This window comes from Phragmites australis, chromosome 4, assembly GCF_958298935.1.
Source record: "Phragmites australis chromosome 4, lpPhrAust1.1, whole genome shotgun sequence".
Lineage (NCBI taxonomy): Eukaryota > Viridiplantae > Streptophyta > Magnoliopsida > Poales > Poaceae > Phragmites > Phragmites australis.
In genome coordinates this window covers 15,426,434-15,443,848 of record NC_084924.1, presented here as the reverse complement: position 1 = coordinate 15,443,848, position 17,415 = coordinate 15,426,434, and the positions used below count along the sequence as shown (strand labels likewise).

The 17,415-nt window shown below is 43.7% G+C and overlaps 1 protein-coding gene across 1 annotated transcript; it reads left to right on the top strand.

The window, feature by feature from the left end:
• Positions 1 to 15,040: 15,040 nt before the first annotated feature.
• On the top strand, positions 15,041 to 16,901 carry LOC133914632 (glutathione S-transferase T3-like). The gene is made up of 2 exons (XM_062357696.1): positions 15,041 to 15,451; positions 16,515 to 16,901. Exons 1-2 carry the CDS (start codon positions 15,041 to 15,043, stop codon positions 16,899 to 16,901), a joined length of 798 nt encoding a protein of 265 aa, XP_062213680.1.
• The last annotated feature ends 514 nt before the right edge of the window (positions 16,902 to 17,415 follow it).

The following is a 17,415-nucleotide window of genomic DNA, read 5'->3' as shown; positions in this document are numbered from 1 at the left end:
AATCTACTTAAAATAGGGCTAACCTCTGTGCTTAATGAAGTTGATTTTCTCATATGGATTTGTGTTCATCTCCTCCTAGACTCCTCCTTTTGGTTCTTTTGCTTCTCTTGTAAGTTTTTTATTTTTGGTTGTGATTTTCATTTTCTTTTTTGACCTGTAGTTTTTTCACCCTTATGAAGTTGATCTCTTTATTGGTATGGGCATAAAATATGTGTACAATAATGCAAGATTGGGCCTCGCATCCTCTTATCTCTAAGTCATCAACTTGGAGAGTTTCTTCACCCGATGACCACCTTCTTAAATTTCTTTCAAAGTTGTAAGTTTTTTGTGACAAGGGTCATGGAATGGTCTTAAATGGAATCTTGGGTTCATATCTCATCTATAGAGTCACATGTTATCAGTTCTTTTCTCTATTTCTCTCTATTTGCTTCCACTTGAAATTTTTTGGTGCATTGGGTGAAACAAAGGAGAAGGCCATCCGATTCGAAAGAATTTGGTGAGGCATCTATTCACCCCACTCTAGTCGTCAACCTCAGTCCTACAATTGGTATTAGAGTCGGTTTGATCACTTGTTGACCTTAACCGGCTCTGTGATCAGTAGATGACAATAGAGAGAAGTGGAAAGATTCTGTTGTTTGACGGTCAAGATTTTTCGTACTAGAAGGTGCACATGAAAGCTTATCTCTTAAGCAAAGAAAATGTAATTTGAGAAATAGTTGATTCCAACTATGAGATCCTTGCTGCTTGCATAACTCAAGTTCAGATCGAATAGTATGAGGCCAACAACACGACTAGAAATATTTTGTTCACAAGCCTGAGTCATAATGAATTTGGTAGGGTCCAGTACTTCCATATTGCCCGAGAGATCTGATCTACTCTGAGTGTCTCTCATGAAGGCATTAATCAACTTAAGGCTAGACGTCAAAGCACGTACAACCAAGAATATAAAATATTTGTACAAGGATCCGGTGAATCTTTAGATGTTATGCTTGCTAGATTTGATGGAATCGTTAGCAACCTTAGATCCACTGGTGTTTTTCCCTACTCTAATCATGAAAGGACGATCAAGCTTCTTTAATCTTGATCATAGCATATAGAAAGTGAAGATCTCAAGCATTGAAGAGTCATCAAGTTATGACATATTGACTTATGATGAACTCTTCAGTAAGCTTAAGTCTATCGAGATAGTCAAGGCGGCTTAGATAGGTCTCGGAAACCTGCTGCCTCAAAACATGGTGTTGGTTTCTGGATTTAACGGTGGCAAACGGGCTGGAACTAGCTTCTCTTTTGCTAACACTTCACCGAGTGGATTTTCTTTATCTTCCTTGGTTTCTATCACAGAGGAGCAGGTGGACGCACTAGATGATAAAGACCTCGCACTCATTGTGAAGAAGTCCACTCGCTTCTACAATAACATAAGAGACCAGAGGAGAGGGGGTCTTGTGCTTGTTTTAAGTGTAGTGATATCACTCACTTCAAGGCGGGTTGTCCCAAGCTCAAGAAGAGGAAAGACCACGACTACCACTACGATAAGCACAAGAAGAAAAACAAGAAGCCCTTCTTCAAGAAGAACCGTGACAAGATGACCAAAAAAGTGGCCAAGGTGGCTTAAAGGACGTTCGTAGCAGCTCTTAGCAACATCGACACCTCTTCAAGTGAGGAGGAGAGCACGGAGAAGGAGGAGATGCTGGTGGAGGACAAGAAAAAGAAGAACAAGGACTTCACCGGCCTCTGCTTCATGACAGACGACAACAACAACAACGGCAACCCCGAGCTCAATTCTTCTAAGGTATCAACTTCCTATGACCAGCTTTCCGTCCAAGTCGATACCTTAAATGATACTCTCGTTAGCCAGGATATGTTACTTAAGAAAGATATGTGTTAGTTGAAGGAGTTGAGACCCAAGTATGAGTTAGTATCTATTGAACTTGCATTGCTTAGGTTTAGACCTGATGTTGAGGAATGGGATAGTTGTTTAATTATCATGGCTTAACTTGCCGAGCTTCGGAATGTGTATGCTCAAGTCGTCAGTCGACTTGAGTGTGCCGAGAAGAAGCTCCTTGAGAAGGAGTCTAGGTCTATTCTCTTAGACGCTTGCAAGAATTACCCTTTGCTTGCAAAGGATATCAAACTGAAAGACATACGCCTTAAGGAGGTAGAATCTAGATTGGAGAGTGCTGGGTGTTCGAAGGACGTGCAGTCGAACTATTCCACCTGCATAGTCTTTCAGGACAAGCTCAGTTGGATTAGAGGGCAAATTTAGAAGCTCTTGGCTGAGAATGAGTATATCCTTTCTCTAATGGAGAAGTGCTCAGAGGGCAAGGAAAAAATAAATTTGATCTTGGCCAAGACCAAGATGTGTGCTGACAAGGCAAGTTTGGCTCTTGGGTTGGGGTTTGAGATGGTGACTTACAATGAGGATAGTAAAACTGTGTTTACCACACCTACTACCATAGAAGCTGAAAATTCCAAAATTAATGTCACATCACCACCCATCAAGAAGAAACCAACATCACAACCCATCAAGAAAAAACCCGCACCACAACCCAAGAAAGCTCTATAATCTAAGGTGAGAGTCCCTGTGAGAGAGCCTAGAGTGACCAATAGTCAAGTTTCTGAGAGACGCTACCACTGCACCTACTGCCAGAGAGAGGGTCACTTGGTTGGGTTTTGCTTTTGTCGTAGGAGAGATGAGTGGCGTGAGCGTGAGTGGAGCACTTGGGACGTGTACCGCCCCTCTGTTGGTGTACATAAGCCTTTTTCTCGCTCCCACCCATGAGTTTTAGACGCTCTTCAGTTCTCCTTTAGAGACGGTGCCCGGTGTGAATTTTACCATGACTCATATGGTTTTGATCCACATGTAAGAGGTTTTGAGTAACAGCGCTTTGGCGGACCACATATTCCTCTTCGTGGTACTCGCTCCCAGCACACTAGTGTTGATTTGCATGCACTTATTTACAGTGCTTCAGGGTGGATGACCCAGTACTGAATTCCCAAGAGGTTTCTGTCTAAACCTAGTACTGAACCATCTACCTACTATTCTTCTCATATGTAGGTGGCAGGTGGAGGCCTGAAGAACATGTGGCTCATTGACTCCGGTTGTTAGCGCCATATGACCAGAGATTCATCATGGTTCTCCAACCTTACCCTTGTGAAGCGACATGAGTACATCACATTCAGTGATTATCAGAAATAAAGGGTGAAAGCTAAAGGTATGGTAAAGGTGAATGAAAGTTCCACTCTCAAGGATATGGCTTCGATGGAGCATTTGGGATACAACCTTCTCTATGTATCTCAGTTGTTAGATAAGAATTTGGAAGTGTGTTTCAAACACAATATTTCTTGAGTTCTTGACTCTTCTAGCGCTTTGATTTGTTGGATTTCTAGATTTGGGAGAGTTTTCAGAGCTGATTTTTCTAAGTTTCTTGGTTCTTCTCATTGTTTGATTCCTCAACCTTCTTCTAAGCTTTGGATATGGCATAGAAGACTAGAACACATAAGCTTTGATTTTCTTACTTGTTTGAGTACTCTAGGCTTAATTTGAGGATTATCTAAGCTCAAGTTTGAGAAAAACCTTGTTTGTGCTCCTTGTCAACATGGAAATATGGTTGTCGCCTCCCATCCATTAGTCAATCTGATGATGACTGAACGACCGAGAGAACTTCTCTATATGGATACGGTTGGTCCTTCTCGGGTTCATTCGGTGGGTGAGAAATGGTATGTATTTGTCATTGTTGATGATTTCTCTCGCTACTCTTAGGTCTTCTTTCTTACAAACAAGAATAAAGTGTTCTCACACTTTTGGAGTTTGGCTTTGAGATTGTTTAAGGAACTTCCTGGTGCATTGAAAGCAATTTATAGTGATAATGACACCGAGTTCAAGAACTATCTCTTTAATATTTTCTGTCTTGAGCATGGCATTGAGCATCAATTTTCTGCCCCACGTGTCCCTCAGCAGAATAGCATGGTTGAGAGGAAGAATCACACCTTGGTGGAGATGGCTAGGACAATGATCGATGAGCATATGACTCCTAACCAATTTTGGGCTGAGGCTATTAGCACCGCTTGCTACAGTCCAATCAAATTTTCTTGCGCTTGATCTTGAATTTGACTTCTTATAAGCTGCATTTTGGGAGGAAGCTGAAGGTTTCTCATTTGTGAGTTTTTGGTTATCGATACTTCATCTTAAAACGTGATAATCTTGACAAGTTCGAGTCGCATTCTTTCGATGGAATTTTCTTAGGGTATTCCCTTCATGGTCATTCTTATAAGGTTTATAATCTTGGCACTAACACCATCATGGAATCATGTGATGCGAATTTTGATGAATCAACCCCGTGTGCTAGTTCTGTCTTTGAGTGTATAGGTGATCAAGAGATGAGTGGAATTATCTTTGTGATGGCGACCTTCCAGCTCTCAATGATGATGAGGATGATCCACTACCTCCTGTCATCGTACTTGTTTCAAAGCTGGCTACTGGTACTTCTACACCGGCAGAGGGTTTTGCAGTCTGCACTTCCACTTCCGCTGCTTTCGAGCCTGCACCAGTAGCAATTGAGGGGCAGATTGTCTCACAGCGTGAGGCTCCTCGACACATTCAATGGAGACATTCCCCATAGCTAATGATCAGCGACCTTGGTGAGAGGGTAATGAGGTCCAAATCTGCTCAATATGCTCATTTCACAGATTCTGTATTTGTTGCTTCTTTTGAGTCCCATGATGTTGGACACGCTCTTTTTGATTCAAATTGGGTCAATATCATGCATGAAGAACTAGAAAACTTTAAGAGGAACCAAGTTTGGGTTCTTGTAGAGCCAACTTCTAATATTCATACTATAGGCACCAAATAGGTCTTCAAGAACAAATAAGGGGAGGATGGGTTAGTTGTTAGAAACAAAGCTAGACTTGTGGTCTAGGGTTTCACTCAAATAAAGGAGGATAGACTTTAGAGAGATCTTTGCACTGGTGACTAGGCTACAAGCCATTAGGATCCTCTTTGCATTTGCGGCATCAACAAGGTTTTAAGTTGTATCAAATAGATGTTAATGATGCTTCCCTAAATAGTTTCATAGAGGAAGAGGTCTATGTCAAGCAATCCCTAGACTTTGAGCACCTCAAATACCCACATAGAGTATACAAGATTCAACAAGCTCTGTATGGACTTAAGCAGGCATAAAGAGCTTGGTATAATAGGCTTAAGTCATTACTGCTTGGGTATGGATATGTGATGGTGTCAGTGGATAAAACCTTGTTCACTTTTAAGCATGGTAAAGATTTCCTACTTATTCAGATATACATGGATGATATCATTTTTTGATTTTCCTCATGCATTTGTGGCCAAGTTTGTAGAAACTATGGGCAGGAAATTCGAGATGTCGATGATGGATGAGCTCAACTTCTTCTTTGGACTACAAATTAAGCAATGCAAGTAAGATACCTTTATCCACCAAATGAAGTACACCAAGGATTTGCTGAAGAAGTTCGACATGAGCGATGCTAAGCCCTTAGAGACACCAATGGCTAGCTCAACCGTGCTCGATTCGGATGAAGATGGAGAGGAGGTGGACCAATGAGAGTATAGGAGCATGATTGGCTCCCTCCTGTAACTGATGGCGACAAGACCTAATCTCCATTTCACCGTTTCTTTGTGTGCTCGCTTCCAAGCATCACCGAGGACGTCTCACCGCCAAGCGGTGAAACATATTCTAAGGTACCTCAAGCACACTCTCGAGTATGGTCTTTGGTTTTCTACCTCTTCTTCTCTTTCTCTTTGAGGTTTTTTGGTGCGGATTTTGTTGGCTGTAGAATTGACAGGAAGAGTACATCCGATACTTGTTATTTCTTGGATACTTCTCTTGTGTTGGTCTGCTCGCAAGCAGTCTAGTGTTGCGCAGTCTACTGCTGAAGCTGAATATGTAGCTACTGCTAGCTATTTCTCACAAATTTTATGGATGGTTGCTACTTTGAGGGACTATGGGTTAGACTTCAAGAGTGTGCCATTTTTGTGTGACAACACCAGCACCATAAGCCTTGCAAATAACTCAGTTCAACACTCCAGAACCAAATACATAGATATGAGATTTCACTTCTTGCGATACCATAATGAGAAGGGAGATATTAAGTTGAGCTACATAGATACCCAACACCAGCTAGTCGATATCTTTATCAAGCCTCTAGATACAACAAGATTTGCCTATTTGAGGGGTGAGCTGGGAGTGTGTCATCCCTATGACATTGTGTGAGAAAGAGTTGTTCTTGTACATACTCTATCTTACTTTTATTGTATTTGTATTGCATGTCATCATGTAAGATAACCATAGTAATTGAGCTTTCACTTCTATGTCTTTCATATTTTTTGTTACTAGACTCAAATTTAGACTAAGTTGAGTAGCTGTGCGGAGCAAGCTTTTAATCTTAGGCTTATCTTGATGCTTTAACATGAAATATTTTGAGCAAACTAGCTTTTCTAAACATGAAATTTAGCAATTTTATAAATCATGTAGACTATGAAATGCTACACTCTTGATCACCATGTTCGTAATTGCTTTGGCTTAAAATGCTTGTATTAAAGCTAGTTTGATGAATATCTTGTTCTAGACTTCTTGATTCAAGATAATAGATTGGGGAGCATTGCACCATATTTTTGTTTGTCAAATGTTTAGCTCATGATAAAACATTGGGGGAACATGTGTTTATTGTGTCGCAAAGGCACTATTCGACTTGATCATATGAAAACTTAATAATATATGTAAATTAGAACAATTTTGAGAAATTAAGTTTCTTATGCTAAAATATAATCCAATATAGTTGTCTTGAAGCCTCGAGATATTTGCCGTACCCAGTCGCGTGATACTTCGCTCGGATAAGAGCTAACTTGAGGATAAAAGGAAAAACAAAGAAATGTGCTTCAATGTTATAATTTTTTAATCACTTGATCTAACTAAGTCTTCGTTTCATATGTGAGCGTTTGCAAAACCTATTATCATGAATGCTTATTTACCTAGTTTGAGATTGAAGTTAGCTAGTTCTTAATGCTTGTATTGCCTCGGCACGAGTGAATGCTTATATGGTGATCTCATTTAACATGATTCGGCTATGTGAACCTAAATGAGCCAACAATTCTTCAGTTTAGCCTATGCAGCTTCATGTTCTTATGTAACTATATATTTTTGTGCCTTTGTGCAATTATGAGCTCCACATTTCTACTTTCTGTAACCCTCTGTGGCTTCTAACATTAGCAAATGTTTTGTGGTATACTTGTAGAAACTCATTAGTATTGCATATATGGTGTTTTGTCCTTAATGTTTGCGTTACCAAAGGCGGAGAAAAATATACGCTAAGCCATAAAGAAATCAAGGGCATGGAAGGGGTCAAGAGTGATCCTAGTTGTGTGCATGGAGGTCAAGCAAAGCATGAAAGAAAGGATAAAGATGATGCAGTGACAAAGTCAAGTGAAGGGGATATCGGTGTAAGTGATAAGACGGCCTGAGGGATCGGAAGCGGGAGAGACTTATCAGCGATCAAGATCACAAGACGGAGTATACGTGTCGACATCGGGATACTTGATTGTGGTTAAAACAAGCAACAGTGAGTCACGCTTTAAGAAACGTATGAGCCGGTTTCACGGTTTGGCATCAAAACCGTGAAGGGATGGAATGCATGTGGCATCATCGTAAAGCAAGCGTTGAGGTGAATCTAAGTCATAAAGGTATTGCGACTGTTCGATGGACGGAGCGGAAAATGGACAAAAATACCTCGGTGGTAGGTAGGAGGCCATTGTAAGTAAGAAGTATTTTATGAATAAGAAAATTTAAGGGCTAAGATACCTCTCTAGGCCTATAAATAAAGGGGTAGAGCTGTAGAGGAGTCTTGAGCTAGTTATTGAGAGCCTAGTGATAGGTTTTATAGGAGATGAGATGATAGACTTAGCCTTTGTAATATGTTAGAGCTTTTACGAGAGAAAAATACTTTATAATCTACCTAAAATAGGGTTGACTCTTGTGCTTAATAAAGTTGATTTTCTCGCATTCGCTTGTGTTCATCTTCTCCTAGACTCTTTATTTTGGTTCCCTTAGTTTCTCTTGCAAATTTTTCATTTTTGGTTATGATTTTTGTTTTCCTTTTTGAGCTATAGTTTGCCACCCTTATGAAATTGATCTCTTTGATAGCATAAATATGAATCTCGCATCCCATTGTCTCTAAGTTATCAACTCTAGAGAGTTTTTTCACCCAGCAACCATCTTCTTGAGTTTCTTTCAAAGATACGAGCTTTTTATGACTAGTGTCATAGAATTATCTTAAATAGAATATTGTGTACATATCTCATCCATAGAGTCATATATTATCAGTTCTTTTCTCTGTTTCTCTTCATTTACTTCCATTTAAATTTTTAGATGCGTTAAATAAAATAAAAGAGAAGATCAACCAATTTAAAATAATTTAATAAAACGTCTATCTACCATCTTATAGTCATTAATCTCGATCCTACACTAAATGCTCCCCCGCATCCCTAGCTAGCTAATGCATGGCTTCTCTTCCTTAGCATCCCTAGCTAGTTCATGCATGGCTTCTCTTCCTTATTCGTAAATGTATATACTGTAGATGGCATTCACCAGCACCTGTACTTGTACTGGTTCATGGAAGTTTGACATATATTAACATGCATGGTGAGGGCTCTACGTACGCATGCTGCTACTATACTGAGTATGTCGCTAACAATCGGATCAGTCAATATTGTTACAGATACATGCCTGCCTGCCTATGGCCAGTTGAGACAAGTACCGGCAGTTACTACTGACGTAACTTGGTCCCATGTACGCACGCACGCTTCTTCTCCGATCAGCTAGCTGGTCCCTCGCTCACCGGTTCTTCCGGCATGCGTCCGGCCCAGATCTACTGCTAACCGCATCTCAAGGTCCAACATTCTCTGATCACACCTTCGCCATGACCGTGCAATGCAAAGCATAGTTAACTATACTCCGCTTTTTTAACACCGGCATGCAGTTGTTATTAGAGCAATTCAACTTCGATGGGTACAGATGCTAACTGAGGTTATGTTTGGATATACGTGCATCCCAGTCCCATGATATTCTGTCATGGTAATTCATCTCGTACTCATAGCTTTGTTTGGAACAAAGGGAAAATGCATGAATAATTTGGAAGGAATATTGTAATCCTTTGGAAAAATATTAGTCAAGCTTCCTATATGCCGCAGCTTCCTGCTTCTCTTTTTATCTGCTTGGCGTCGATCGTCGATCAGTCCTGTCGTCGATCGACCGTCGTTCCAGCCGTGCGTGTGCTTACTCATCCGTGGCAGCTGTGATCAAGGCACGGTCACGGACGGATGAGAGAGAGAGAGTAATTTAAGCATGTCTCTGTGACTGAACGTACGGAAGAGAGAGCCTGCACTGCTGAGCCTAGGACATCTCTGGTTATGAGTATAGTTTTTAAAATTTATGTGAATCTTATCGTTTATAATTCTTTATATTTCATATAGAAAAAATATGCTAAGAAGACTCATCAGTACTCAGTTCTTTATCTCTTCTCTTTAAAAATAATATTTGCTCCTCTCTCTTTTCTATGAGTTATTAAAAATTGTCCTTTTTATAATATTAAAAAATACTTTTTTGTCTGAAAGATAGTCACTGTCTTCGACCATTGAAGATGCCGGGCAGGACAAGAGAGCTGGGGTTTATTTGGTAGAACTCTCTCTGATCTAAATTTTCTACAGACAGTGATTCTCTAAAATAAAATATATAGAGAAAGTGATTCTATATGAGAAGTAAATCAGTAGAAGTTGTTTTTTTACTTCTAACTTCTAGTTTATTTCAGAGAATCACTCCCATAAATTTATAAAAAACTAAAAATTACTATTTAACAATACTCTTCTAATTTTAACTAAAAAAATTACCCTATAAACTCTACCAAACAGGATAAGAGCAAGCTTACGTTACGGCCGGGTAGCAGGCAGGAGAAGGGACCCGGCCGGAGTGACAGGATTGAAGGATTGATTGGATGACGGGTAGAGTAGGCGGGCGCCAATGCATGCAGGCAGCTCCTGCTCCTCGGTGACCGTGGCTCCGGCTTCCTACTCCTAGCCTGTCTCTCGTCGTGTACTGCACGCACCGTGGCCACTTCCTACGTTCCAGAGCACTTGACCGCTGGGGGCAGTGCAATACACTCTAGTAGTAGTAGTACTGCGGTTGGGTCGTGCATGGCATTGGCATCGGGTTTCGAGAAAGTTCATCAGGACACACTGTCTTATCCGAGCTTTGAATGAGAGCCAAGCTATAACTGCGTCCGCTTCCCGACGCTCTCCGTCTCTGTGCCGATCCCAGGCAGCCCCAAACCGACCAATGCACGGGCACATCAGAACAGGGAGAAGTTCCCGATCGACCACGACGCACGGTCGCCTCGAGCACCGGCCGGCCCAGCGTTTCCGCTCGCGGCTGTGCTGCTGCTGTACACGAATGACGGAGTGCCACACTGCCACCAGACTACGTACCAGCGCGCAACAGCAGCCTGTTGTCCTATCCGAGCCTACAGCTATTGCTGCTGCTGTGCGCCATTGTTGCATGCTGGCCGGGCACTGTGTGCCAGATCTCGTGAGGTCACTCGCGGATGCGGACCTGCCAGACAGCTTGCTGCTGCCGCTGTAGCCGTCGGGCCCTACGCACAGTGGCCGTGGCACGGGAACCGGCGATCGGGGTAGGAAGCAGCCGCCTGCTGCGGGGGATGGGAGAGAATCCGCCAAGTTCAATGAGGCTGTCAACAGCATGTCCTTTCAAGAAATCCCGTCGTTACACCTGTCCAATAATCGACAAAACCTATTCCTCGTTAACTTAGACCGGGCCCTCATTAATATTGCATGGAGCGCTTCCTTCTCTAACACTACTCTTTGTTCAGCCACTGCACTCCTTCAAACCATTTTTTTCTGGTGCTCTTTGCCAAATCAGATATCCTTAAGCCGGTTCTTTTCCGCTTCAATAGCCATCGGCTCCTTCATAGCGATTTTTCAGCGCTAGTTCCCACAAATTGGCATAGTACGCCGCTTCATCATTCTGCTTCCAATACTGACGATATGTGCCTCAGTTTGAAGCGTGTTCGTGCCGCTGTCAAGCTCTGGCATAATCGTCAGCGTCGCTTAGATATAATCATCCGTAATTGTGAGCTTGTCATTCCTGTTCTTGATAAACTTGAGGAGTGTTTTAGCGAGTAGGACCGGTAGCCGTTCTGTTACCTAGGATCGGTCTTCCTCTCTCGTTCATGTTGGTTTGCATGCAGATAGGATCGGTAACACACGATCTTTCTCATGCCTTGTATAAGTATACTCGAGTACAGTGAATATATTTGTGCATTGCCTATCCCCTCTGCATGGTATCAACCAATCTTCGATTCCACCTCTGCACACCTTCCGCTGCTCCTCCTCTCCATGGACTCGCAATCTTCCTCTGGCTCCTCGGCGAGCGTGACCAACCCCCTTTTGTCTCGGCAACTGCACCCACCCTCCCGACGTCCTCCATTCCCCTTGTCAACATTCATTCCCATGTTCCGATCACCCTGGACATGGCTGAACCAAATTTCTCTACCTGGCGCTCCTTCTTCGACCTTGCATTCACCAAGTTCAGGCTCACCAGTCATGTTGATGGCTCTCTCGATGCCATCCTGATGCGTGATGATCCGAAATGGATCCAGGCTGACTCTTGCATCGTCTCCTGGCTCTATGCCACAATCTCCAAGGAAATCCTCGGCATGGTGATCCAGCCCAAGGAGACGGCATACGGCGCGTGGACGAAGATCGCCGAACTCTTCCTCGACAACAGCATGCATCGTGCTGTCTATGCACAACAAGAGTTCCACAGTCTTTTTCAGGGCGACATGTCGATCACCGAATACTGTGGCCGCTTGAAGAAGCTCGCCGACACACTCCGTGACATCGGCTCGCCGGTCTCCGATCAAGCATTGGTGATCAACACCCTCCACGGCCTCAACTCAAAGTTCAGTCATATGCCATATCCATCCTGTCATCAACGACGTCGCCGTTGACCTTCCTGTGCACACGCTTGTACCTCACGCAAGAGGAGAACCGCCTTCTTCAAACTGCAAAGATGGAGGCGGCAACGGCCCTGCTCGCGGCCGGTAACAACACCAACTCATCCAAGCTTGCTGCAACGTCTACCACGTCACACCAGAACCCTCCATCTCCCAACGGCGATCGCCGCAAGAAGCGTAAGGCCTCGGATGGCGTAGTCGCTCCTCTGGCAACTCCGGCGGTGGCAACCATCCATCGGCGCACAACTCGGCGCCACCCGCTCTCACTCAGTGGAGTCACTCCTACAACACGTGGACCAGGGTCTTCCAAGCCTGGCCCATGCAACAAGTATGCACATCCGGTGCCGACATTCTCGATGCGCGACCCGGAGCTGCACCGCCACACGTGCTGACGGCCTCCTACACACCGGCTCCCACCGCCGACGCGTACAACTTCTCCATACCGTCGCCATCCGTGCCGCCGGCGTTGCTCTCTGCCCTTCACAGCATGAACATCAACAACCCCTGCGGCAGTGGCGGTGATTGGCTCATGGACACGGGAGCCACATCCCATATGGCTTCCAATGCGAGTAAACTAATCTCCCTCACCACCACTCCTAGTTCATCTCACATCATTGTTGGCAACGGTGCACCCCTTCCCATTTAGTACTCCGGCCACACCTTTCTTCCCACCTCCTCCTCTACATCTTAATAATGTTTTAATCTCTCCAAACTTAATCAAGAATTTGATCTTGGTTCGTGCACTTACCAAAGATAATTATGTTTATGTGGAGTTTGACCCTTGTGGTTTTTCGATCAAGGACCTTTGCACCTGGACGGTTCTCCTCTGATGTGATTCCTCCGGCGATCTCTACCCACTGCGGGCACCATTGTCACGGCACACCGTCCACAAGAATCTCCATGCCGCCCACAGCACAGAACTTTGGCATGCTCGCTCCTTTACCTTCGTGGAGACAGTGAGCGGGGAAGGGTCTGAACGTTGGGCTCGCGCGCTAGGGCGAAAGACGAGGAAATGAGGGGCGGTGATGGTTGGCAGCGAGGGCGTTTGGCTCCCGGAGGATATATCCTATGTGTGTGGAGGGAAGTGGGGACTTGACTGGAGGCAGCGCGCTGGCGACGGGAGGTACAAATTTCTCGACACACTCTTCCGTATCTAAGCGTGTGGAAGTTCAATCGCGGATCTGGTGAAAGGAGGGACACCGGCTTGTCATGCAAGGTGGGGGAAGGAGAGGCGTTTTGGATTGTGGTGGAGTTGGGGCGTGGCGTTGTGCGGCACCGGTGGTGGGGGGTGGGTGAGGCGAGGGCTCCACTGGCATCGCCTTCCTCCCGATTTGTTCATCTATCTTGGGTAGGGAAGGGTTGGTCAGCCTCGGCCGACTAGGTGCGCATCGCCACTGTGCGACGGCGGCCTCGGCAAACGCTTCGCTGGTCTTGTGTGATCATGGAATCCCCTGCTCCGTGTTGTAGATGGACGTTGTAGCGCTTGCCGCGCTTGTGCCGAAGATGCAGGACCATGTGCAGGAGGCGGCTGCAGTGTTGAAGAAGGCTGCGAACGACAACTTGAGTCCGGACAGCACCCTTGCTGCTGTCGAGCTGAACATGGCGCTACTGGAGATCGACTCCATTGCGGCAGATTTGGAGCAACTTGTTTTCCAAATCGAGGATGCACTACGCGTTACTGCCGTGCCCAACCGTGTTGGTTTGCCCGACAGTAGTAGCATGGCCGTTGAAGATGAAGCATCGGGATCCAAGGACATTGATGACGACAATGTCCTTCCCACTGACTGGAGCTCGAATGATGTTTTGTGTTCCAATACGGACGATGGCGTTTTGATTGAATCTGATCATTCGTGGAGGCTATAATCGAGTTGGGTGTTTGTTAGTAGAAGTATGAAATGGTGTCGATTAGTGGAGAACAAGCCTTTTGATATTTTGGGAGTTCAGCTGTTGTGTGAAATGGTGTCGATTAGTGGAGAACATGCCTTTTGATATAGTGTTGCGATGGTTGTATGCTGTTTTAGGTTTATGTAGTCAAGAATTGGTTTAGTATGCAATGTATGAGCTATGAAGCTACATGCAATTTATGAACTATGAAGCTACATGTGTTATGATTTTGTCATGTGTTGTTATCCTAAACTGATCTAGTGTAGGTATCACGCTCTTATCAGCTTGAAAGTGCCACTAAAGTGTTAAGACCATATTGCAGTGAAGTATCATGTTGCAAATATATAGATACCTTCGAAGGGCAGTGTATGTAGATAGCTTCATCATGGAAGTATATAGATAGCTTCGAAGAGCAGTGTATATAAGCATGTTATCAGTTTGAAAGTGGCACTGAACTTTAAGAACAAGTAGTGAGCTTGATAGTGTATAAGATCAAGTAATTAGTTTGGAATTGGCACTGAAATGCACTGAAGTATCAGAGCATTAGTGGCACTAAATAGTTGTGCTTTGAAAATAGGAAATTGAGATAATGTGTGGCAGGTAGATTGAACTAGTTGTATCATTTTAGGTCTGAAATGGTTTGCTTAAATGATGTTGCACATGATTTTTTGTACACATATGATTTCAATCTCCTAATTACTTATGTATGTTCATGGTACTCTTCTTACAATATGGTTCAAGCTGGAATTAAACTACTGATGTGTGTTCTAATTTTTTGTAAAAACTTCTTTGCTATGTAAATATATGTAGATTAGTAGTTGTGCAGTAATCACGACTACTCCTTTGCTGGCAAGAACTGTTTTCCTTTAAGTTGCAACATTTTTTTCCAAATATTTGCAACACTAATGTGCATTTAGTTGCATCTCTTTATAGAGTTCAAATGAATCATCCATAGTGTTGCATGTTCACCTTCCTTTTTCTTGTGATGTGCAGGGGCTCCATAGATCCGTTTTACAAGAGTATGCTTCAGGATGGATTTGACCGGATGACATGGCCGGGGCCGCAAATGCCGGGGGGTCCCTCTGTTGTGGCACCTCCCTCGGACATGTCCCAGTTCGTGGTTGCGGACACTCTTGTACCGCCTGAGGAGATGGTTCAATTCAGCTTGGGTAGCGAGGAGAAGGGAAGGAAGAAGGTGACCACCTCCAAGAGGAAGAAGAAGGCGAAGCCGAAGACAGGCCGAACAAAGTGGACATACGAAGAGGATGAGTTGCTCGTGTCAGCATGGTTAAACGTGAGCCAAGATCCTGTGGTTGGAACAGATCAGTCAAAGGATACGTACTGGGGTAGGATCGCCAAGTACTTCAACACTTATAGGAAGCCGACCATGATGACTAGGTCGGATAAGGCTTTGATCAACCACATGAAGCTCATCACGGATGCAGTTAGAAAGTTTGCGGTGCACGTGAGGAAGGTGGAGCGGCTCAATCCTAGCGGGACCAATGAGCGTGACAAGGTATGCTCATATAACTTGTTGAACACGAGCTGTGTTATCACTGTACTGAGATAAATATGGTTGCAGCAAACTGTGAACCATTGTATTGTTATTTGTGCTTGCTAGTCGTTCATAATATCTGGTAAAAAGAATTAGTCGCTCATATGACATGTTAGATAGTATTTTATAGTTCAGTAAAAACTTGCACAACAGTTTAGGCAATGGGAAAAGGAAGGTAAGAGGCATGTAGTAGCACTTGATGTGAGTCTCTATGTTTGGGGCTGCTTCAAGGATTTTTATATGCTACTGATTATTTGTAGCCTTGTAACTGTATAAGGTGATATTGATAGTTTCTCCTGTTGTGATTATTTGGTCAAAGAGGTCTTTCATATTTCTGTATGTTTGGGGCAGCTTCAAAGAGCTCATTATTTGTTGTGCTTATGCCTTTTAACAGAGTACCATATCAGTGTGTCACACTGGTGCACATTACAAGACGTGTGCCCGTCACCAGGAGTTTGTTTTGCTCTTTGTTCCCTTGACATCTGGTTCACTGGACATCGTACTTAGTATTATTGATCAGTTGTTCTAGATTTGTCGGTGGTCCTTATTCAAACTAGTTTTTGTTCTCACAATCGTTTTGTATCAGTTTGATGCCATATGTCAGTCATATCCCAAAGGAAAGAAGGTTGTATGGTCACATATGCCTAGCTTTCACTTGGAGACCCTGCAAGGCCTAGAGTACAGCTACTGTCCTAACAAAAATTATGTCTCCTAGTGTGCTTATTTGCTCAAAGAGATATATTTGATACAGTTAGGTGATGTCTGATTGATACATTTGCTTGATACATTTGCTTGACTGGTCCATACTAAAGAAACCAATAGGTCGCCATCCTAAGATAACTGAACTGCCCAATTCGTATAGACCAGACAACTTAACAAGCTTACTGTATGATAGCTAGCTTAAGGCAGTGCGTACCTTTCTAGTTCAATAAGCAATAATAGTTGTTAGCTTAAGGCTACTAGCAGTAATATACTGAAGCTCTGAATACAATTTTGACTCACCCATGTTATCCTTTTTTCATAGATGGCTCGAACTTGCATGACGTATAAGGGGATTGAGGGGAAGCCGTTTGCATACACGCACTGCTGGGTCATGCTTGCCGACCACCTCAAGTGGCACGCGCACGAGTCCGCGAAGGCACAAAAGATGCAAGATGGAGTCGATGTACAGTCCAGCCAAGCAGCGCGCAATGAAGTGGCGAACGACGCAGCATCGAACACATCTACTGACCTTCCTAGGCCTATTGGAAGGGAGGCAGCTAAAGCGGCCCGTACTCGGAAATCACCTTCCACTACATCTTTGCCTACCGTGTCGGGTGGGATGTATGAAAGCCACATTGCTGAAATTAGTGAAACAAAGAAGGTTATAGTGGAGTTGAAGAAGGAGCAGATTTCGGTCATGCGTCTATAGTCATCCGTCCGAGTACATGATCAGAATGAGCGTATAATGAAGGTCTACTTGGACAGTGTTAGTGGTCCCCTTAGAGACTACTACAGGAAGAGGCAAGAAGATATGCTGGCACGATGGAAGCTCGTAGAGCAGAACCCGTAGTCGCCCTTGTTTCACTTCTTTGCAACGTGCTTTTGTTGAATTGGCGAGAACTCTTTGTCCTGGCAACCTATGTGTAATGAATTTCGAAATATTTAGTATCCAAACTATGTGTGGATTAGCATGTTGTATGGACTTGCACTAAGCGAACAGATGATGTGTGTGCAATGTGTGAAATATTAAGCTCATACAAACTAAGCTCTGATTTATGCTGTGTGCTACTTTCTGGATGGATGTCATTGCAGAGAAGGGTTGGGGCATCTGGTTAATGGCCCTTGTTACACTGAAGCTACTTCATTTGAGTCGTGATTTTTGTTATCAAATAAAATAGACAAAGAAGGGTTGGGGCATTTGGTTATTTGCCAAATGTGCATAT